The 24,395-nt window shown below is 45.2% G+C and overlaps 1 protein-coding gene across 2 annotated transcripts in view; it reads right to left on the bottom strand.

Moving 5' to 3' along the window:
* Positions 1 to 6,525: 6,525 nt before the first annotated feature.
* LOC107033798 (apolipoprotein L2-like) overlaps positions 6,526 to 24,395 on the bottom strand; it is a 25,211-nt gene continuing 7,341 nt past the window's right edge. The window contains exons 2-5 of one of the 2 annotated variants that reach the window (XM_072973441.1): positions 23,317 to 24,282; positions 11,441 to 11,548; positions 10,833 to 10,959; positions 6,526 to 7,769 (exon numbers count right to left, since the gene is read on the bottom strand). In XM_072973441.1, the coding sequence (XP_072829542.1) occupies positions 6,908 to 7,769; positions 10,833 to 10,959; positions 11,441 to 11,471 (1,020 nt within the window). In that variant the 5' untranslated portion in view covers positions 11,472 to 11,548; positions 23,317 to 24,282 and the 3' untranslated portion in view covers positions 6,526 to 6,907. The remainder of the gene's footprint in view (positions 7,770 to 10,832; positions 10,960 to 11,440; positions 11,549 to 23,316; positions 24,283 to 24,395) is intronic. The other variant, XM_072973442.1, reaches the window with a different exon arrangement.

The following is a 24,395-nucleotide window of genomic DNA, read 5'->3' as shown; positions in this document are numbered from 1 at the left end:
CGAGCCGTGTATCTGGGAGTGTTTGTCTGGGAGCAGGTGGCCTAGGAGGGACTGGACCTGGGTCATCTGGAATGGACTTTGCTTCTGTAGCAGGCACCTACTTTGCCTAACTTCTGGAAGCTTCCAGGAGTGCAGCATGGCTGGGGCACAGGCTTCAGAGGAGGGTGGCAGTCGTGCAGAAAGGGAGGCTGACCAGACTCGAAGATGCTAAGAGCATCTCATAAATCTTGGTGCATTTCGATTACTGAGCACCTACTGGGTGTTCCACAGTGAGCTGGTCCTGAGGATAGAGAGGGGATGCCCAGGTGCTAGCTTCCAGGAACTTCCTTAGACATCAGAGGAGGCAAATCCTGCCCTGTGGAGGAGGTTCATCCCAGCTGCCCTGGAAGCGGGAATGGGGATGTTGGCACCCAGGCCTGTGGGTGCTGGAGCAGGGGCTCTTCAGAGGACTGTCAAAGCTTTTGTTCATTCATTTCTTCATTCTTTTAACAAAGGCTTAGCATAAACCCGGTCCCTCCCTAGGCCCTGGGAGTTCAAGGGCAGTGAAGACATGTCCCTTGAGTTGCAAGCAGGAGGGAAGGGAGGAGAAGGCTTTCCACACTGGCTAGGGAAACCGCAGGCCCCCAGAGAGGACTCTCATCAGGCCTCCAGCAGCTGACCCATCCGGCCTCCAAGCAGGGGCACTTCAGCCCCTGGGAGGGGAGCAGCAGGAGATGAAGGGAGAAGTAGGTGGGGGCATCACTGGGGGGCTCGGGGGCTACTTCCTGTCCGCGGAGACACCCTCCCTGGAGGCTCTGGGAGGAGCCCTTCCTTGCCTGTCCCAGCTTGTGGTGGCTTCAGGCGTTCCTTGGCTTGTGGCTGCATCATCCAATCTCTGCCTCCGCCTTTCTATGGCTACTCCCTGTTGTCTCTCTGTGCATCTCTCATAAGGAACTGGAGTTAGGGCCCACCCAGATGGTCCATGGTGATCTCATCTCAAGACGTTTACCTTAAAGGATTTGCAAAGACCCTTCTCCACATGAGGCCCATTCACAGGTCGCAGAGATCAGGTTGTGGACACGTCTTTCAGCTTTCACCACTGAGTTTGATGTTAGCTCTGGGTTTGTCATATATGGCTTGTATAATGTTGAAGTATGTTCTGTTTATGCCCACTTCCTGCAGAGTTGTTTTTTTTTTTAAATCATAAATGGATGTTGAATTTTATCAAGAGCTTTTTCTGTATCTGTTGAGATGATCACATGGTTATTCCTCATTTCATTAATGTGGTGTATCACACTTGGTCTTGGTGTAAGATCCTGTTGGATTCGGTTTGCTAGTATTTTGTTGAGGATATTTGCATCTATGTTTATCAGTGATATTGGCCTGTAATTTTCTCTTTTTGTGATGTCCTTGTTTGCTTTAGTATCAGGGTGATGGTGGCCTCATAGAATGAGTTCAGACCTGTTCCTTCCTCTGCAATATGTTGGAATAGTTTCAGAAGGAAAAGTGTTCATTCTTCTCTTAATGTTTGGTAGAAATCACCTGTGAAGCCATCGGGTCCTGGACTTTTGCTGGGAGTTTGTAAAGTACTGATTCAGTTTCGGTCCTGGTAATTGGTCCATTCATATTTTCTATTTCATCCTGGTTCAGTCTTGGGAGATTGTAACTTTCTAAGAAATTGTCCATTTCTTCTAGGTTGTCCATTTTATTGGCATAAGTTGCTCACAGTAGTTACTTAAGATCCTTTGCATTTTTGTGGTATTGGTTGTAACTTTTCCTTTTTCATTTCTGATTTTATTAATTTGGGCCCTCCTTTTTTTTTCCTTGATGAGTCTGCTAAATGTTTCTCAATTTATCTTTTAAAAGAATCAAGTTTTAGTTTCATTGATCTTTTGTTTTTTCAGTCTCTATTTCATTTATTTCTGCTCTCACCATTATGATTTCTTTTCTTCTACTAACTTTGGGTTTTGTTAGTTCTTCTGTCTCTAGTTGCTTGAGATGTAAAGTTAGGTTATTTATTTGAGATTTTTCTTTTTTCCTGAGGTAGGCTTGTTAGCTATAAACTTCCCTTTTAGAACTTCTTTTGCTGCGTCCCAGAGGTTTTAGATCATTGTGTTTTCATTTGTCTCCATGTTTGTTTTTTTAAATTTCCTCTTTGATTTCTTCAGTGATCCATTGGTTGGTTAGTAGCATATTGTTTAGCCTCCATGTGTTTGTGGGGTTTTTTGCAGTTTTTTCCTTGTAGTTGATTCCTAGTTTCATAGTGTTGTGGTTGGAAAAGATGCTTGATGTGATTTCAATTTCCTTAAATTTACTGAGGCTCATTTTGTGGCCAAGCATGTGATCTATCCTGCAGAATGTTCCACATGCACTTGAAAAGAATGTGTATTGTGCTGCTTTCAGAAGGAGCGCTCTGTCAATTAAGTGCATTTGATCTAATGTGTTATTTAAGGCCTGTGTTTCCGTATTGATTTTCTCTCTGGATGATCTGTCCATTTACGTAAGTGGAGTTGTTAATGACACTTATTATGTTACTGTTGGTTTCTCCTTTTGTGTCTTAATATTTGCCTTATATATTGAAGGGCTCCTTTGTTGGGTGCATATATGTTTACAGTTATTATCTCCTCTTGGATTGATAACTTGATCATTATGTAGTGTCCATGTCTCTTGTAATACACTTTATTTTTAAAGTGCATTTTGACTGATTTAAATATTGCTACTCTGGCTTTCTTTTGATTTCCATTTGCACGGAATACCTTTTGCCATCCTCTCACTTTCAGTCTGCATGTGTGTCTAGAGCTGAAGTGAGTCTTGTAGGGAGCATATATACGTCTTATTTCTGTATCCATTCAGCCAGGCTGTGTCTTTTGGTTGTAGTAGTCTGTTTACATTTAAGGTAATTATTGATACGTGTGTTCTTATTGCCATTTTGGTGTCTTGGATTTGTTTTTATATGTCTCTTTTTTCCCCTTTCTTCTTCTGTTCTTTTGCGATTTGATGATTATCTTTAGTGTCATACTTGGATTCCTTTTTCTTTTTGTGTGTACCTATTATAGATTTTTGGTTTGCAGTTACCATCAGGTTTTGGTGCAGCAGTCTCTGTCTCTCTCTGTCTCTGTCTCTCTCTATATATATGATTGCTCTAAGTTGCTGGTCTCTCAATTTCAAATGCACTTTAAATACCCTGCATTTGTGCTTTCCTCCCCTCATGACTACGTTTTCACATCATATTTTACATCTGATTGCTTTGTGTATCCCTTAACTGCTTACTGTGGACACAGGTGATTTTACTATTTTTATCTTTTAACCCCACTACTAGTTTTGTTTGTGATTTCCCACCTTTACGGTATGTTTGCCTTTACTGGTGAGCTTTTTCATTTCATAACTTTCTTGTTTCTAGTTGTGGCCTTCTCTTTTCTGCCTAGAGAAGTTCCTTTAATATTTGTTATAAAGCTGGTTTTGTGGTGCTGGATTCTTTTAGCTTTTGCTTATCTGTGAAGCTTTTGATCTCTCATCAAATCTGAATGAGAGCCTTGCTGGATACAGTATTTTTTTTTTTTGTAAGTTTTTCCCTTTCATAACTTAAAATAAGTCATGCCACTCCCTTCTGGTCCACAGAGTTTCTGCTGAAAAATCAGCTGATAATCTTATGGGAGTTTCCTTATATGTGTTTGTTGCTTTTAATATTCTCTCTTTATCTTTAATTTTTGTCATTGTAGTTACAATGTGTCTTGGTGTATTAATCGTAGGGTTAATCCTATATCGGACTCTGCATTTCCTGAACTTGGGTGACTGTTTCCTTTCCCAGATTAGGGAAGTTTTTAGGTATTATCTCTTCAAGTATTTTCTCAGGACTTTTTTCTCTCTTCTCCTTCTGAGACCTCTATAATGTGAATATTTGTGCCTTTGATGTTGTCCCAGAGGTCTCTTAAATGGTCCTCATCTCTTTTCATTCTTTTTTCTGTCCTGTGGTAGTGATTTTCACTACTTTGTCTTCCAGCTCGCAGATCCATTCTTCTGTGTCATTTAGTCTACTGTTGATTCCTTCTAGTGTATTTTTCGTTTCAATTATTGTACTCTTTATCTCCATTTGGTTCTTTATATTTTCTAAATCTTTGTTAAAAACTTCTAACTTCTTGTTTGATGCATCCGTTCTCCTTGCTAGTTCTTTGGTCATTTCTACAATCATTACTCTGAACTCTTTTCTCAGGCAGCCTGCTTATCTCCACTTAGTTCTTCCTTCTTTATCTTGTTCCTTTGTAACGTATTCTTCTGTTGCCTCATGTTGTGTAAGTTGCTTTTTGTATTTTATGGATGTGGCAGGTTACTTATGTTTCTCGACCTTGGAGAAGTGGCACCCTCAAGGAGACATCTTAGGCGTCCTAGCAGTGCACTCCCCTGCCGTCACCCAAGCTGTATGCTCTAGGGGTCCCCCTAAGGGGGCTGCCTGGGTCCTTCTATTGTGGCGGGCTATGTGTGTGGTCTTGTAACTGGGTTGGCCCTTAGCCTGGTTGGATGCCAGATCCTGCTTTGTGTAGATGCTGCTGGCTTACTGTATTGTGGGGCCCGGTCACAAGGGGCCTGTTTGGGGAACTCTAGGGGTGCCCGGGGCTAGTGGGGGCTCACTGGTGAGCAGATTCAGGGTCCTGAAGACTCTGGGGCTGTTTCCCACTCACTGGCAGGTGAAGCGGGATCCTGAGGTTAGTGCCAGTTTGTTGGCAGTCAGAGCTGGTTCCTGGAGTCTGACTGCAGGGCTCAGGGAGATCCCAAGCTCATTTTGGATCATAAGTTGAGGGCAGATCCTGAGCTAGCTGGGTATGGGGTCCAGGGTGTCCCGAAGGCTGTGTTGACTTGCTAGTGAGCAGGGCCAGGGCCAAGTGGTCCCAGGGCAGCGTTTGGCCTAATTGCAGGATCGTATTTTTATTGCTTCTGGTGTCTGCCCTCTTGGTGGGTGAGGCTGCTCTAGAGGCTTGAGCAGGTCTCCTGGGGGAGAGGCTGGTGCCTGCTTTCTGGCAAGTGAGTCTGGGTCTTGGCCCTATGGTGAGCAGCGTCTAGGGAGCCTTTAGATAGCCTGTGTGCTGCTCGGTGGGGCTGTGTCCCCTCCCAGTTAGTTGTTCGGCCTGAGGTGTCCCAGCACTGGTGCCTGCAGGCTGTCGGGTGGTGCTGAGTAGGGCCTGGTGCTAATGAACCAAGATATTGTTCACATAGCTGAATGTTCCCCAATATGCCACTAGTGTCCATGTCCCCAGGATGAGCCACAAACGGCCCCCGCTCCTCCAGGAGACCCTCCAAGACCAGCAGGTAGGTCTGGCCCAGGCTCCTATCAAATGACTGCTTTTGCCCTGGTCCCAGTGCATATGAGGTTCCGTGTGGCCCTGTAAGAGTGAAGTCTCTATCTCCCCCAGCCCTGCGGGGTTCCTGCAGTTCAGCCCCACTGGCCTTCAAAGCCAAGTGCTCTGGGGACTTGTCTCCCAGGTGTGGGACCTCCAGGCTGGGCAGCCCAAGGTGGGCTTCAGAGTGTTACTCCTGTGGGAGACCCTCTGCAATATAATTATTCTCCAGTTTGTGGGCTGCCCACCTGGAGGGTATGGATTTGATTATATCGGGAGTCCACGCCTCCTACCCATCCCGTTGTGGTTCCTTCCGTCTTTAGTTGTGGGAGAGCCTCTCTGGTAGGCGGCAGTCTTTTTCACTGATGGTTGCTCTGTAGGTATGTGTGACTGCCATGCTCGTGAGAGGAGGTGAGCTCAGGGACTTTAAAAAATAATAATAATTAAGTGGCATATAAAGATTATGATTTAAGAGCTGAATTGTGGTGGTGAGGATCAGTGGGCAAAGAAGGGGAGGCTTGGGCAAATTCATGACCTTAGGAAAATAACTGAATTTTCTAAGTCTGCTTTCTCATCTGTGCACAGGAATAATCAGAGCAGCAGACAACAAGATGGGGCTTTGAAAGATGAAAGGAGATAATGCAGAGACCATGAGTGGCTAGAAAATAGAGACTTGTTTTTTGAGCACCTGCTGTATGCCAAGGCCAGTCCCTACCTTGTCTCATCATCCTCCCAGTAACACTGTCAGCTCTGGACTCTTTCTATAAGTAGGAATCCAGATCACAGCAAAAACCTGGGCAGGATGAACTCACGGAGGGCTGCATGATGCCAAATTCTCTCCCCAGCTCGTGGAAGTTGGGGGAGGTGGACTCGGGAGAAGGGGGCCCACAGCCCTCTGTGATGGAGGGCTTTAGGCTGCTTTCCCTGGAGGTGGAAGCAGTTTCAGGAGTGAGTTGACCATTGGACCCAGTTGCAGTGGGTCCCCAGGGCCCAGCCAGACCCAGCTCCCAGTGGCCACTAGGGACTCACAGGCCAAGTGGAATATGGGCAACAAATTCTAGTGGTATTTGAAATTTTGTGACTCATCTTGAGCCACGAGGGAAAATTTAGGGAAGAAAATTACATTTTTTGAATACTCAAGGGTTTAAGGATTTCTCACCCTGTGGGAAGACAGCATAGTCCAGACAGACCAAAGCAAGAGTCAGACCAGCCCAGCTTCCCCACTTTTGTCTTTTTCTCCCCATTTATTTATTTTTATTTTTTAACGTTTTTTACTGAGTAATAGTCATTTTACAATGTTGTGTCAAGTTTCAGTGTAGAGCACAATTTTTCAGTTATACATGAACATACATATATTCACTGTCACATTTTTTTTCACTGTGAGCTACTACCGGATCTTGTATACATTTCCCTGTGCTATCCAGTACAATCTTGTTTATCTATTCTACATTTTGAAATCCCAGTCCCTTCCCACCACCCGCCTCCTTGGCAACCCTGACTTCTGTTTTTAATCTCACCCTCTTCTTCCCTCTAACAAGGTACCTCCATGCCTTGGCCCCGCACGGGCCCCTGCTCCCTGCACTGCTCTGGGTTGGGCCCTACTGCAGACTCTCGTAGGTCCGGGTGAGCTCCTCCAACCTGCTCTCCAGCTCCCGGGCCCGCTGCCTTAGCCGCTCAGCCGACTCCGTCTTTGCCCCCGCATGCAGGTGCAGTGACTCTTTCACCAGGGAGGCCACATCCAGCAGAAGGGTGACACCTGCGGTGGCCATACCCATGATGCGGGCCTCTCTGGTCATTGCCAGAGCCGTGCCTCCAAAGGCTTTCCTCACCTGCTTGCTTCTTCGGAGGGAGACTCCCCCAGTGGTCATAAAGTCCCTGGCGTGGGCGGCTAAGCGAGGGTTGGCTTTGGCCACTTTGATGGCACGGACGTTCTTCCCAATGCCTTGCAGGGCTTGGAAGATATTCTGTGTTGAGGGAACAAGTTCGGATGCGTGTTTACCAGGAGCCCCTGCAGCCACCTCCTCTTTGTCAATGACAGTTGACGTCAGGTCATTGGCTTCTGTTTCAGCTGATGACGTGATAACACGTTCCACGACACTGGTGGTCACACCGGTCACAGCAGCTGCGGCCCCCAGCCCTAACCCAGTTGCCGAAAGTGCCAGACTGACCCCCGCTGTCACAGGGGCCAGAGCCAGGCCAAGGATGGTCAGGATGCCAGACGCAGCACCAGCAGAGGTGGCCGCCACCTGGGAGATGCTGCAGTCCCTGTGAACCTTGTCCACCTTGTCTGCAAGTGCGTGGAGCTTTCCTATGCATTCCTCAAGCTCCAGTTTGACCCGAGGGAACTCCCTCAAAAACCTCTCCCTATCCAGCTGCTCTTTTTGCAGCATGTCTTTGTCATTCAGGACCAATTCTCCATTCAGCTTGTTCAGGTATTCACACAGTGCGTCTGCCTCTTCCCTGTAACAGTGAAGGTCAAGGGAATAAGAAGGCAGTTTTGGGTTCTCTGTGAAACAGTCTGAACAAGACCTATCCTGCATAAATCACAGGGATTTTACTATAAATCAAAGACAAAAGAATTTGACAAATGTAAATTTTTTTCTCTATATTTAAACACATGATTTGTACTTTGTTGAGGCTCCACAACACTTAATCAAGGAATAAATAAGCACAAGTCACCTTAAGATACTCTTAACTTGACAGAGGTTTTTGATAAAGACACCTCAGAGGCAGGTCAGCACCGTCACCTCCAAGGTGCTTGTAGAGCGGGAACTCCGCAGATAAACACAGAGAAGTGGGACTGGAGCAGAGAAGCCCTCATTCAGAGATGCTTAGGGTGCAGTGAGGAATCAACCTGCTTTTGCCCTTGGCTAAGGACGTGATTCCTAAACCCCTAGAATGTTCTGGCTGATAGGAATGTCCTGGTTTCCCTGCGCTTCTGCCACTGGACAGTCGGCCAGGGTGATGCATGATGGGCCTCTGGTCATGTGGTGTCAGTCCTGACCTCTGGGGGATCTGGACACGAGGGCGCTGGTCTGATCTCTGGGAGGGGCTGGAGACTCAGGTCAGCCGGGCGGGCAGCATGTGATTGAGCCCCAGGAGGACCCTGTGCACTGAGGCTCGGGGTGCCTGAGACTCTCTCCTTCACCAAACATTAGTCAGGCCCTTCTGAGTCCTCTTCTCAACCAGGCCTCCACCTTCCCCTTCCCTGTCCTGTCCCCGATGGCCCCCATCACCCAGTCTCAGCAGGAACCCTGCTAAATCCACGTAGTGAGTCTCCCCCACTCTGAGGTCTGATTGCCTTTGATAACTGATCAAGTTCCTCATCTCCCACCTTTGATGCATCCGTCCTTGGCCTGCCTTTAGCGAGAATCCTGTTAGGAAAGATAAACAGGAATCCCCTCTCCTTGGTGTCTCCTCTCAGTAATTTTTCCTCCACCACCCCTCACTCTGCTCCTTGGCTGTAAACCCCCAGTGTCTGTGCTGTGTTCAGGCTTGAGCCCAGTGTGTCTGCTCTACAGCAATGGGCTCCACACCTGCCACCACAGTCCTGAGTGTACCCTGCTTTATCACGTTAAGGACTGTCAGGAGCATTTTGTTAAACACACTGGGCACCCCTGGTTGGCACTGACCCACGTGCCCTGACACACTGCACACAGGACAGTAATGCGTCCTGAGGACAAGAGAAGCTTCATGTTTGAAACCCTCCCAGACTCTGCCCTGTGGCTGCTGGGAACCTGCATCCTTCCCTGTAGTGAACCAGACCTGGGAGTGTGCCAGCTGTCAGGGAGTCCTGTGCATCCTTGTCGGGAATTCCCTAACTGGAGGGTGGTTTGGGGCATCCTCCAAGTTTGTCATCGCTGTCAGGTGTAAGTAGTCTGGGAACTGTGCACTCAGACTTTGCAGTTTTGCTAACTCTGAGTAGTTAGAATTTGTTTAAGAAACACTAAACTCACAGCTAGAAGGGATGTTAGTGATCACTTCCCTGACCTATGCTCTCTTCCAAGCCTCATGCCCTCTATCTTCCCAGCTGAAGGTCCCTGGATCCATCCACTTCCCCAACTGACTGGGAAGCAGGAGAGAGGCTGTTAAGCCTGGTTCCCCCTGGACTCTCCAGCCCACCTCACTCACTCCTGATCTGCAACCAGCACCCTGAGCTCTCAGGTGCCAGCAGCCTAACTCACACCTTAGCTGTGACAGCTTCACGTACCCGCACACCAAGGCCATGTGCAACTCGATGGTCGATGGACCCTCCAAAAGACTCAAGGGACCTTAGGAAACATCTGTATGAATTGCTAAGCCTGAGAAGTCCTACATGCATTTGGACAAACTGGTAGAGGAAGTATTTTCCTGTTGGGTGGGGACTTGACAGTCTCCTCAGAATCAACACAAATTACACAAAATTGGCAGCCACTCATTGTGACAGTGGAGTCATCACTAAGCCACACTGCATTCAGACTGACTACTCTATGTAGAATAGAAGAGGGCCCCACATGGCAGTGGAGACCCCCGGCCCCCAGGCAGGGTGTGGAGGACACAGTCACCCGGGGTCCTCTATGCTCAGCACCAGGGGATCAAGTCAGGGAGGGAAGAAGTGTCCCCTCTCCCACTCACGGCACCTCTGTTAGGGTCACAGCCCCTTCAGCTTTGTGTCCTTGGGGTCACTCCCCCGACTCTGGTTCTGGCCCACACCTTCCTACTAGTCCCCCTACCTGGACCCTCTGCTGCACCTGAGCCCTGGCTCTGTCTCTGGTCCAGGCTCCCTCGACCTTTGCACGCGATGCCTGCACTTGGTTCCCCACCTGGGACCCCGCTCTAAGGCCATCGCCACAGTCCATCAGATTGAACTGCTTCTCCCTTTGTACAGATGACAAATCTGAGATCCAGGACATAAGCCCAGAGCCCCAGTGCTGGGCCAGGATAGAGCCTGGACCCAACCCAGCTCCATCCAATTCCACCCTGGCCTCTCCACCCTAGGGGTCCCGGGTCCTGCAGTGTCTGCACAATTGCTAAGATGGGGATACCAGGGCTCCAGTCAGAAGGAACCCCCAGGACACAAGCTGACGCTGTCAGCAATTTTCTGACTCATCCCAAAGGAAGTCCTGCTTGGTTCTCATCTCCAGGAACAAGACCCTTGGCCTTGGTCTCTTCCCAAAAAGCTTTTTCAAAGTTAACACGGACTGAGCACCTACTACGTGTCAGCCATTATGCTAAGCACTTGGCGTGTATTATCTCAGTTTCCTCACAATAAAGTTGAACAATGAAGAAACCAAGGCAGAGAGTAGTTAAGTAACTTGTCTGAGGTCAATAACCTGCCCCTTCCTTGCAGTTTCATCTCTTCTCAACCCGAGGCCGTTCACCACCAGCAAATGACATGGAGGAAAAATTCCTCATGTATTCTTGAGAAGGAACATCCTTGACCCCAACCATAGGATACTGCCTGGAGGAGGTGTGCCTGCCAGGAGGAAACTAGCTGAGGGTGGGTGATATGGATGACATTTCTGGGGCATCCACGCAGGTCACCTGGACAAACCAGCCGCAGACATAAAACTCTCCCAGGCTTCAACTTTAGTCAGCAGGAGTTGCAGTTCATCCCTGCTCACTTCGTCCCAGAAATAGTCAGTGACATCATCAAAGAAGCTTTTGTTCTCTAGATGGAAAAAGAAAAGATTAGAAGAAATTGTAGCAGAAGATAAATGATAATTGCGTATGAGGTTGTTCAAATCCATCTTCCTGTTTAGAGGTCACCTGGGATACTGTTGATGGAGTAACCTGGTATTATAGGGGGAACTGGGCCCCCTCACTAAATTCACATGTTGAAGCCCTGGCCTCCAAGTGACAGTATTTAAAGATAGGGTCTTTAAGGAGGTGATTAAGGTTAAATGAGGTCATCAGTGGGGGCTCCTATCGAAACATTGATATCCTTATTAGAAGAGAATAGAGAAATAAACACCAGATCTTTTTGTCTCTCTCCCCATCTCCCTCTGCTGCAGGCCCCTTCTGGGGGCTCGAGGACGCTTGGCAACCCCTTCTTGGGTTTTGATTCCTCTGTAGCTTAACTCAGCCTGGTCACAACACCCTCAACTCTAGGTCACACGTAGGAACCAGCCAGAGAAGGGGCTGCTGAGTACCTGGGCAGTCGTTGCTGGTTTCTGATGTCATGGTGCCAGCAGCAGGATGTCAGCGTCCTCCCTTCAGCTTGCGATTTGATTCAGGCTGGAAGAAAGTGTGGCTTCACCCTTAGGGAAGAGAAAATAGATTGTGGACTAGAACATGAGTGAGTTCTGGCAACAGGGAGCAGTGACGGGACAGGTCTCTGGCCGTTTCCCCTGGGATGGCCACCAGCGCCACAGTGGACTCAACCCAGTGACTTTGTCTCCTGGGCTCTGCTGGTGGCTATTTAGGGAAAGTTCCTCACATCATGCAGCTCCCTCCCAGCCAAGTCAGAGTCCTGTTGTCCTGTTGGGGCACAGGAGAAGATATTCAGATAACAGATGGCCATGTGGGAAGTTCTAGAAGCAATAAAACCAAACACAGAAGAAAAGAGGAAGGGAATACTCTGCAAATTATGTGAGGGTGGGAGCAGCTGTGTTAACTACTTGGTAATAGTTAATATTGCTCCAGGGTCTATGATGCGCAGGGCTCTGGAAACTCACCTAAACTTAGCTTAGCCCAAGTTTTCCCACTGGTGCTGCAGCCTGGACTTGAACTCAAGTCTCTCTGATTCAGATCTCATGTGTATGATAACTGTGCTCTACTCCTTTTAATATATAAAAATAGTTCTTGGTAAATTACTCTTATTCCAAAATGATGTCTTGCACACTCTGCTCACATCTCTGCCTTGATAAATTCCTGGTGCTTCAGCTTCCCAGAGCCCATGCCCTCCTTGCTTCTGCAAAATCCTTTATCCCACCAGGCCCTGGAATCCCGCCCGTCCCCTGCCTGATCCCTGCAGCCCTGCCATGGGCTGCCAAGTGCCCCTGATTGTGCCTGGTCCTCTCTGCTGCCCTTCCCAACTTTCAGACTTCAGATTGCTTCTAATTCTTTATGTAAGTGACAGTGCAAAGAACACCCTTCTTGTATAAAACTTTGCCTGCATTTGAAATTATTTCCTTAAACTATTTCTAGAAATAGACTGACTGGTTAGAGGGTATCAAAACCTAAAATATTTTCATACTTAGAGCCACAGTGTTATCCAGAAAAATGGTACCAATTTACATTCATACTCATAATACACGAGAGTGTCCATCCTTTCATTTTACCAGTTAGTTCTCAGTAGTGTTTCTTAAAAATAACATCAGATCTAATTTCCGGTCAAGATGGCGGAGTAGTAGGACCACAAGCTCGCCCCTCCTCGCAACTACAACAAAACCAGATCTGACTACTACACAACCATCGAGAAAATGACTGGAACCTACCAAAAAAGATCTTCTTCAGCTGGAAACATAGAGGGAACTACAGCCAGACAGTAGTCGGGGTGAGCTTGCAATATAATAGCTTCCCATACCCCTGGGGTGGGTGACCCACAAGCTGAAGAATAATTAAGTCGCAGAGGCCCTCTCACAGGAGTGAGGGTTCTGAGCCCCAGGTCAGGCTCCCCAGCCTGGGGTTCTGGCAGTAGGAGGAAAAGACTGCAGAATATCTGGTTTTGAAGGCAGTGGGGCTTAATTCCAGCAGTCCCACAGGACTAGGGGAACAGAGACTTCACTCTCTTGGGAAGTGCACACAGAACCTTGTGCACATCAGGTCCAAAAGCAGAGGCAGTATTTCATAGGAACCTGGGCCAGACCTATCTACCGGTTCTAGAAAGGCTCCTGTGGAGTAGGGAGTGGCTGCATCTCTCACTCTGGTGGATGGACATTTGGGGAGTCTTCATCTACATGAGCTTTCCTGGAGGCTGCATCTTGCTTGGGTCATTAGCTCCAAGACCTAGTCTCACCCAACAGCCTTTAGGCTTAAGTGCTGGGATCCTCAGGCCAAACAATATTCTGGGTGGGAATGCAGCCCCACCCATCAGGAGACTTCCTGAGCCCACAACCACCCCTAGACATGCCCCTAGACACAACCGTACCCACCAGAGGGCCAGAACCAAGCTCCACCCAGCAGTGGACAGGCACTGACTCTTGTCAGGAAACCTGTATAAGCCTCTAGTCCAGCCTCAGCCACCAGGGGGCAATACCAGAAGTAAGAAAACAACAATCCCAAAGCCTGTGGAAGGAATCAGCAAATGTAGGCCAGACTCAACCCTGGGATCGGCTGGGACCCTGGCTCTTGGGTGACAAGAGAGCAGTGTACTGCTGGGATGCATAGAATGTCTCCCACAGAGGGCCACTTCTACGAGGTTGATAAACATAACTAGTCTACCTAAAAATACAAATAGAAATTCAGACAATATGAGGCAGCAGAGGAATACCTTCCAGGTCATGTCACAAGGTAAAATCCCAGAAGAAGAAATAAGTGATGAAGAGACAGGCAATCTATCCAAGAAGGAGTTTAGAGTAATGATGGTGAAGATGTTCAGAGAACTCAGGAGTACAGATGTACAGGGGGAAGTTTTTAGTAAAGAGTTAGAAAATACAAAGATACCCAAGCAGAGTTCAAGAATACAAATACTGAAATGAATAATACAATTACTGAAATGAATAATACACTTGAAGGAACCAAGAATGGACTAAATGAGGCCGAAGAACAGATCAGTGAGCTATAAGACAGTTTAGTGGAAATCACTACCACAGAAAAGAAAAAAGAAGAAAGAATGAAAAGAAATGAGGATAGTTTAAGAGACCTCTGGGACAATACGAAGTGCACTAATATTTGCATAATAGGGGTCCCAGAAAGAGAAGAGAGAGAGAAAGGACCTGAGAAAAATTCTGGAGAGATAATAACTGAAAACTTCCCAATTTGGGGAAGGAAACAGTCACTCAAGTCCAGGAAGTGCAGAGAGTTCCGCACAGGATCAACCCAAAGAGGAACACACCAAGGCACATAGTAATCAAATTGACAAAAATTAAGGATAAGGAGAAAAAATTAAAACCAGCAAAAGAAAAGCAACTAACAACAACAAGGGAACTCCCATAAGGTTATCACCTCATTTCTTAGCAGATACTTTACAGACCAGAAGGGAATGGCAAGATATATTTCAAGTGATGAAAGGGAAAAACTTGCAACCAAGAATACTCTATCCAGCAAGGCTCTCATTCAGATTTGGAGAAATCCAAAGCTCACAGATACACATAAGCTTAAAGAATTCAGCACCACCACACCAGCTTTGTAACAAACGTTAATGTTAAAGGAACTTCTCTAGGTAAAAAAAGAAAAGGCTGTAAGTAGAAACAGGAAAAGTAATCATGAGAGAAGGAGGGTACAGATGCAGATATCTAAAATGCATTTGAAATTATGAGATCAACAACTTGAAACAATCATATGTGTATACACACACACACACACACACACACACACACACACATTCATACACACATACAGAGAGAGAGAGAGAGACTTCTATACCAAAACCTCATGGGAACCTCAAACCAGTGTAACTCTACAGTCACCAAACCAGAAGAAAAGAGAAAAAAAAGAAGAAAGAGAAAATAAAAAAGACCTACCAAAACCACCCCAAACAATTAACAAAAGGGAGTAAGAACATATGCATTGATAATTACCTTAAATTTAAATGGATTAAATACTTCACCCAAAGGACAGATTGGCTGAATGGATACAAATACAAGACCCATAGATATGCTGTCTATAAGAGACCCACTTCTGAGCTAGAGACACATGCAGACTGAAAGTGAGGGGATGGAAAAAGATATTCCATACAAATGGAAATGAAAAGAAAGCTGGAGTAGCAATACTTTTATCAGACAAAATAGATTTTAAAATAAAGACTGTTACAAGAGGCAAAGAAGGGCACTACATAATGCTCAAGAGATCAATCCAAGAAGAAGATGTAACAATTGTAAATACATATGCACCCAACATAGGAGCACCTCAGTATATAAGGCAACTGTTAACAGATATAAAGGAGAAATGAACAATAATACAATAGTGGGGGAAACTTAACACCCCATTTACATCAATGGACAGATTATCTAGACAGAAAATCAATAAGGAAATACAGGCCCTAAACGACACATTAGACCAGATGGACTTAATTGATAACTATTGAGTAGTCCATCCAAAACCAATAGAATGCACATTCCTCTCAAGTGCATGAGGAACATTCTCCGGAATAGATCACACGCTGTCCCACACAGCAAGCCTCAGTCAATTCAAGAAAATTGAAATTGTACCAAGTATCTTTTCCAATCAAAATGCTAGGAGTTTAGAATTCAACTACAAGAAAAAAACTGCAAAAACTTCAAACACATGGAGGCTAAACAATATGCTACTAAATAACCAATGGATCACTGAAGAAATTGAAGAGGAGATCAAAACGCACTTTGAGACAAATGAAAATGAAAACACAATGATCTAAAACCTCTGGGATGCAGCAAAAGCATTTTTAAAAAGGAAGTCTATAGTGATACAAGGAAGCAAGAACAACCTCAAATAAACAACCTAATCTTACACCAAAAGCAGCAAGAGAAAGAAGAACAAATAAAACCCAAAGTTAGTAGAAGAAAAGAAATCATAAAGATTAGAGCAGAAATAAATGAAATAGAGACTGAAAAAAAACAATAGAAAAGATCAATGAAGCTAAAAGCTGGTTCTCTGAAAAGACAAACAAAATTGATAAATCTTTGGACACACTCATCAAGAAAAAAAGGGAGAGGGCCCAAATTAATAAAACCAGAAATGAAAAAGGTGAAATTAAAACTGACACCACAGAAATACAAGGGAAAATAAGAGGTTACAATGAGCAACTATATGTCAACAAAAAGAACAACTGAGAAGAAATGGAAAATTTCTTAGAAAGGTACAATTTGCCAAGACTGAATCAGGAAGAAATAGAAAACATGAACAGACCAATTACCAGGACTGAAACTGAACCAGTAATTTAAAAACTCCCAACAAACAAAAGTCCAGGATCAGAGGGCTTCACAGGCGAATTCTACCAAACATTTAGAGAAGAGTTAACACTTACCATTCTGAAACTATTCCAAAAAATAGCAGAGGAAGGAACACTTTTAAACTCATTCTATGATGCCACCATCACCCTGATACCAAAACAAGACGAAGATATCACAAAAAGAGAAAATTACAGGCCAATATCACTGATAAACATAGATGTAAAAATCCTCAACAAAATACTAGCAAATTGACTCCAACAATGCATTAAAAGGATCATACACCATGATCAGGTGGGATTTATCCCAGGGACACAAGGACTTTTCAACATCTGCAAATCAATCAATGTGACACACCACATTAATAAACTGAAGAATAAAAACCATACAATCATCTCAGTAGATGCAGAAAAAGCGTTTGATAAAATTCAACATCCATTTACAATAAAAAACTCTCCAGAAAGTAGGCATAAAGGGAACACACTTCAACATAACAAAAGCCATATATGACAAACCCATAGCTAACAGCATGCTCAGTGGTGAAAATCTGAAAGCATTTCCTCTAAGATCAGGAACAAAACAAGGATGCCCACTCTTGCCACTTTTATTCAACATCATCTTGGAAGTCCTAGCCACAGTAATCAGAGAAGAAAATAAACAGAGGAATCTGAATTGGAAAGGAAGAATTAAAACTGTCACTGTTTACAGATGACATGATTGTGATGAAAATCCTAAACATGCCACTAGAAAACTACTAGAGCTCATTAATGAATTTGGTAAAGTTGCAGGATACAAAGTCAATATACTGAAATCTGTTGCATTTCTATACACTAACAACAAAATATCAGAAAAAGAAATTAGGAAAAGAATCCCATTTCCCATCACATCCAGAAGAATAAAATATCTAAGAATAAATCTACCCAAGGAGGTAAAGGACCTATACTCCAAAAACTGTAAGACACTGATGAAAGAAATTGAAGATGACATAAACAGGTGGAAAAATATACTCTGTTCTTGTGTTGGAAAAATCAATATTGTTAAAATGCCCAGACTACCCAAGGCAATATATAGATTCAATGCAACCTCATCAAATTACCAATGACATTTTTCTCAAAGCTGGAACAAAAAATGTTAAAATTTGTATGGAAACACAAAAAACCCTGAATAGCTGAAACAATCTTGAAAAAGGAGAATGGAGCTGGGGGATTCATGCTCTCTGACTTCAGACTGTACTACAAAGCTACAGTAATCAAAACAGTGTGTCAGCGACACAAAAACAGACACATAGCTCAATGGAACAGGATAGAAAGTCCAGAAATAAACCCATGCACTTATGGTCAATCAATCTATGACAAAGGAGGCAAGAATATACAATGTAGAAGAGACAGTCTCTTCAACAAATGGTGCTGGGAAAATTGGACAGCTACCTATAAAATATTGATTTTGAACATTCTCTAACACCATATACAAAAATAATGGATTAAAGACCTAAGTGTAAGGCCAGATACTATAAAGCTCTTAAGAGGAAAACATAGGCAGAACATTCTTTGACATAAATCACAGAAATATTTTTTTCAAGCCAGCTCCTTGAGTAATGGAAATAAAAGCAAAAATAAGCAAGTAGGACCTAATTAAACTTAAAAGCTTTTGTACAGCTAAGGTTACCATCAATAAAACAAAAAGACAACTGACCGAATGGGAGAAAATATTAGCAAATGATGCAACTGACAAGGGACTAATTCCAAAATATACAAACATCTCATACAGCTTAATATCAAAAAAACAAGCAACCCAATCAAAAAATGGGCAGAAGACCTAAATAGACATCTCTCCAAAGAAGACATCCAGATGGACAACAAGCACATGAAAAGATGCTCAACATTACTAAATGTTAGAGAAATGAAAATCAAAACTACGGTGAGATAACACCTCATATCAGTCAGAATGGCTGTCATGAAAAAGTCCACAAATGACAAATGCTGGAGAGGGTGTGGAGAAAAAGGAACCTCCTACATTGTTGGTGGGAATGTAAATTGGTGCAGCCACTATGGGGGAAAGTATGTAGGTTCCTTAAAGAACTAAAAATAGAGTTACCATATGATCCAGCAATCCCACTCCTGGGCATATATCTAGAGAAAAATGTAATTCGAAAAAGCACATGCACCCCAATGTTCACAGCAGCACCATTTACAATAGCCAAGACACGGGAACAATCTACATGTCCATCAACAGAGGATTTGATAAAGAAATTGTGTATATATATATGTGTATATATATATCCCATTGTGTATACATATATATATATACATACACAATGGGATACTACTCAGTCACAAAAAGAATAAAATAATGCCATTTGCAGCAACATGGATGGACCTGGAGATTGTCATTTTATGTAAAGTAAGCCAGAAAGAGAAAGAAAAATACCACATGATAGCACTTATATGTGGAATCCAAAAAAAAAAAAAAAGAAAAGAAAAAAAGAAAAAAAGAAAAAAAAAGTGGGTAAAGAGGCGTGGGAAGGGATAATTCAGAGTTTGAAATTTGCTCCTCTTGGGGAGTGATGGAAATGTTAGCTAACTTGATTGTGGTGGTGGTTTCAGGGGTGTATACATCTATCAAAATTCATCAAATTGTACATCTGAAACGTGTAGTTTACTCTACAGGAATTATACCACAATAAAGATTTTTTTAAATGAATGTTCAAAAATATCAGATCTTTATTTGGAGAGGATTCTTTTGGTTCTGCTTGTGGTTATGTTGCCTTGGGAGATGAAGAAAGCAAGCAAAAATGTTGATTACCTTTAGGTACTTTTTTAAGGAGGCAAAAGGGCTTTTATCAATCACTCCTCCTGAAATCGGACTGAAATGATAGTAAAGGTACTTACAGGTATAATAACAGCTAATGATAAGGCTGGCTTGTGTTTGTGGTCTTTGCTGTGCACCAGTAGTTGCTCTAAGACATCACAAATAATAGCTCATATACTTCAATAACCTTTGAGCTTGTACCATTGTCTCCCCATTTACAGGAAAGGAAGTTGAAGCACAGATGTTACATGACTTGCGCAAGGTCACAAGTCTTGTCTGTGGTAGATTGGGTTCCAACCCACTCACTGGGCTTAAGAACACGTATCCTACCTCTCCTTACTCCATTGTCAGTAAAAGACCAGAATGGGGGCAACAGGAGACCAGAGACTTCAACAAATGTTTGAAGACTGACTGGATGGAGAAATGATAGCTGAATTAAGTCAGTGAGAGGAAGAGTGTTTCTAACGAGAAACGAGAGAGAAGGCATGCAAATGAGAAGAATGGTCTGCTGGGCAGACGCCAGAGAGGGAGCAAGATGAGAGTGAGGCAGAGGGGGAGAGCAAGGGATAAGGTCACCGACCCCACTTCCCATCCCATAGTCACAGCAGCCTTAAGTCTACACCAGACTTCTTAGAAAGTTACTTGAAAATGACTTGCATGGAAAAGAAGAAGATGGCGTGTGTGTGTTTGTGTATGTTTGTGTTTATTTATGGAGTGAGGTGAAGGATAATCAACAGAGTGAAAGATGTGGGATCCAGCAATCAGGAAAATCAACCCAGAGAGAAGGGAATCCATGGATTACAGCTGAGCATGTAGCTGACTGACACAGCAACCAACACAGAACAGACTAAGACGTGAAGAGGTCTGTGGGGACAGGGGACTTCATAACATACCTCACATGATGCACAGTTTGGAAGAAAGTGAGGGAATGTTGAATATAAACAGTGCCAGGGGTGAAAAACAAAGGCAATTAGAAACATCAGGAAAAACTAAGGCTATGCCAAAAAGCAATTATACGGTACAAGTTAGCTCTACAGAAAATAACATTTAAAACATGACAAATATGTAAACCCTCTTGTTATTCTAAAGCTAAAGTAAATATATTTATGTGCAAGTCCTGGTTTTCCTATGTTGATTATTTTGGAGATTTTTTGATCGAAGTATAGTTGATATACAATATTACATAATTTCCAGGTGTACAATTTAGTGATTCACAACTTCTAAAGTTTGTGTATAGTTAGTATAAAATGATCTTTATCTTTTAGAACACAACAGAGTATTTAAATATGAGAAATGTACTTGCTGTCAATCAATATAAAAACTAAAGTACAAGGCTAGAAGTGGGAGGGGAAGCACTGAAGGCAGGAGGATGATAAATACTCTCATTTCTCAAAGTGAGAAATCAAGAAACACTGGCCGCAGTTGAGGACCTAAGAAATAAAGGTGTAAATAAAGTGCTTACAATTACACGATTTTCTGGTAGAGGATTATAAAACTAGTGATTTAATGGTGTTAGGAGAAGGTGGGGAGGGGTATAAGAAAAAGTATAAAAATAAGTGAAATCATTATCTCTCCAGGTAGGAAGTAAATCAATAATATCAAAAATTTTTAATCAAGACAAAGGAAAATGCAGTATCTAATATTTATTAGCTACTGTGTTTGATGACTACCCAACTTTGCACCAGGCAGCGTTCTAAATGCTTGGTTTCCGTTCACTCATTTTCGTTCCCACAAGGATCCGGTAAGAAAGGAAGCTCAGAGAGGTTAAGTAATTTACTCAAAGCATCAAAGCAGAGAGCCAGAATTCAACTCCAGGCTTCCTGTCTCCAGAGCATGAACTTTCACATTATTCCGTCTCCCAATGTAAGAAATCATTTAAAGGTACTGATTAACTACCTAATGTAGGAATATCAGTTAAAGATACTGATTACCCAATGAAAATATCACTTATGATATTGATTGTAACCAACCAATCAGAGGCTGAGAGAGGAAGCCGCCCTGTATAATAATCAAGCTCTTGACTGCATCCTCCTTGGGCAGGGAAAGGAGGGGTTAAGACTAGACCAAGTTCAAAGTCCTTAGCCCAGCAGCCAGGCCCCGCTGACTGCTCCACCTCTGCCTTCCTCACCACTCCCTGCCCCCACAGGGCCTGGAGGACTTCCAGCTTCCTTGCCTCTGATTACACCCCAGCCTCCAGGCGTTTGCTCCCTGCCCCTGGAATGCCTCCCCACCTGCCTCACCATGCGAAAGGTGGCCTGTCCTTGAGGCCCAGCCCCCAAGCCCCCTCGCTCTGCTGCTTCCCCCAGTTACTCTCCAGGCACCCCCTTGAGTGTTACCTTTTCTGGCTGAGGTTCTACTTGTGTTGTTCCTTCAGCTCCCAGCGCCCAGGAAGGGGCCCTGTCTATCCTCTGCTGCACGTCCTGCCCCAGGGCCTCTGGGGCCCCTCTGCCCACCCGGGCGCAGCCTAGCTAGAATACGCGGGGTGGGAGCCATTCCTGGGACGTGAAACAACCAGCTTGTCGATGCCACAGCACAACCCTCGTCTCAAGTGCGTGTATCTTGATGAAAAGCTCTTTCTGACACAGAACAATTAACACCGCTCAGATTTCAAACAAATTACCTCACTGATTTAATGTATTTTTGACGGGTATATCAGATTTCTGAGTGTTTCAATGTACGGGCATCCCCCACTTTCCAAAGATCACCCTCTGCCACTATCCTTTGATGGAAGACCTACACCCTCTTCACTCTGAGCCCTCTTGGTTTACAGAAGGTTTCATAGGACACTCGACCTTCAGGTAGCAGGGAACACCTGTATTTCCTCATGTCTCCTGACTCCAGCCATGGTATTTTTTATAGAAGGAGAAAGAGGAGGAGAATTGTGGGAAAACATGGTTTCCAGCGAGTCTGAATAATGCCTGAGCCTTGAGCAGCACATTCCCAAACCTCTGCTCCCCGAGGGTGGCCGGGCCAGGTCTGGGTGTCGGGCCACTTCCCTCCAGCCTCTTTCCACTGGGTCCCCTTACTTTTGTCCAGGACTTTGGGACACTGAGGCTCCTTAGAAGATACAAGGAATGGTGTGTTCCTCACTGACGGCAGTAGGTACCCAGTAAATATGTCCTGCTTGAAGGAGATGAAGGACGAGAAAGGGCTGGAGGGAGGGGGAGAGAGAGGAGGGAGGGGGAGGAGGAGGAAGAAGAAACAAATAGCTTCTGATCGATCAATCCATCCCAAAGGGATCTAAATGTAAACCAGAAAGAAAAAACTACAAATGCACTGGAAGAAATATTTAAAAAATAATGTGGAGTTGAAGAAAGCTTTCTCAGCAAGACAAATTCTCAGTCTTTCTGACACTGGTAGTATTTAAGGGGGGAAATGGGATTTTAATAACCCAGAAGCGTCTAGATTTGTCTTTGCCTGTGTAAACACACAGGTCCAAGCTCACGCCCCTCCACGTATACTCATAGGTCTACAGTTTGGCTTTTTCTCTTAAGATGGAAAACTGGGACCCTGCTGCGGGAATCCGCAGGGAGCCCATCTCCCTTGCTCCCTCTGGGCCTCCTTCCCTCACAGGCCACCTCCTGCATCTCCCACCTCACACAGTCCTGAGAGAGTGCCCGGGGGAGCCCAGGAAGGCAAAGCCCCACTGACTGCCTGCTTGGTCCCCTGTCCTCCGCTCTCAGGCCTCAGTTTCCCCTCAGGGCACTGAGCAAGGCACTCAGAGACAGGGGTGGGGGGTTGGGCCCGAGAAACTTTGATTCCTCATATCTGAAAACACCCTTTGCCCTCCACAGCCTCAGCACAGCACCTCGGGGGTGGCCTCAAGGCCACAAGGACAAGGGGCTCTGACTCCTCCCTTCCTCCACCTCCTCTGCTTCCTCCAAATTTCTCAAAGACCAGGCACCACCGTCAACCACCTTCCTTCTGGGGTCACCGCTCACATCTTAGTCACCTGAGCAGTTGTCGCCCTCCCTATGTTCTGTTTGGGGTACAGGGGGCGGGAGGAAGCAGTCAGACCCACCTGCTTCGACATCCAGGCTCTGCACTGCTTACCCTGTGGTCCCGGGCCCCTCACCTCCTCTCCCTGAGCTTCCATTCCCTTCTTCTCCAAAACAGTGACAATCAAGTAGTGACCAGCATCCTCTTCTCAGAGACTCGTGCTGAGGATGGGGAGGTGGGGCTCCACTTACCCAGGAGTCTCCCTCTGGCTGAGTGTGACCCAGACCCAGATGTTCTCAGCTGCGCAGATTCAGTCACCAGCTGTGCGTCTGTGTAATAACCAGACACAGCATCCTCTGGGCCGGATAAACCTGGAGAACCGAAAATGAAAGTTAATATGCCTTGATCCTGAGTCACTCATGTCAAACACTCTGTCCACCCACAGGCTACATATCTGGCTATTTCCACCCTTAGAGAAACAACCCCAGATCTTACTTTCCAGGTCCTTCTCGGCTCAGATCATCCTGCCTCAGGCTCTGTAAATGACCACCTGCCACCAACAGACTGGGAGGCCCTGGGGAAATCACTCTCCCACCCCATGAGCTTCCTCCCAGCCCTCTCTGCCCTCTCCACCCCCAACACTCCCCAGCCCACCTATTTATGCACCTTTGTGCCACCACCACTTGGCACAGTCCTGAACATACCAGATTATCACTGAGTACCTGTCATATTGCTGGTGATGAATTTCATGCCCAAGTGGTTTCTAGGTATTTGCTCACTCAGGTCCTGCTCCTAACCACCTGGAAAAGTCAGTCTCATCCTCCAAAGCCCAAATCTGGCATCACTTCCTCTGAGAAGCCCTCCAGGACCCTCTCCTGCAGAGTCCATGGTCCCCCGCTTTGCTCCCATGGTACCTGGGAGAGGGGCCTAAGTCCACCTTAGCCACTGTGTGCATGCCCCCCACCTCTTAATCAGGTACCTCTAGACCTGGCCCTGCTGGTACAGACAGCACTAGTACCATTGGGTCCCAATGATCCTCCCGAGGAGGCCCATCCTTGGTGGTCACTGCCATTTGGATGTCTGTAGACATTTGGGGGAAGGGCTGAGAGCACGCTGCTCTTTTCTTCCCCAGCTTGTTTCCACTGGACAACAGACCTTTTTCTCTCCAAATGTAGGACCTTTATTGGAAGACCAGTGTGCTGGCAACTCAGAAAAGTCTAAAACAGAAAGCCAGAACGGTTTCCTGTTTGGTTCCTGAGCAAAGAGCTACCATGGATGGAGAGGACGGAGCAGGTGCCAGGCGCTGTGCTGGCACTGTCCACCCATTTCC

Source organism: Vicugna pacos, chromosome 12 (genome assembly GCF_048564905.1).
Source record: "Vicugna pacos chromosome 12, VicPac4, whole genome shotgun sequence".
In the NCBI taxonomy this organism is placed as follows: Eukaryota; Metazoa; Chordata; class Mammalia; order Artiodactyla; family Camelidae; genus Vicugna; species Vicugna pacos.
This window is presented reverse-complemented; position numbering and strand designations above follow the sequence as displayed.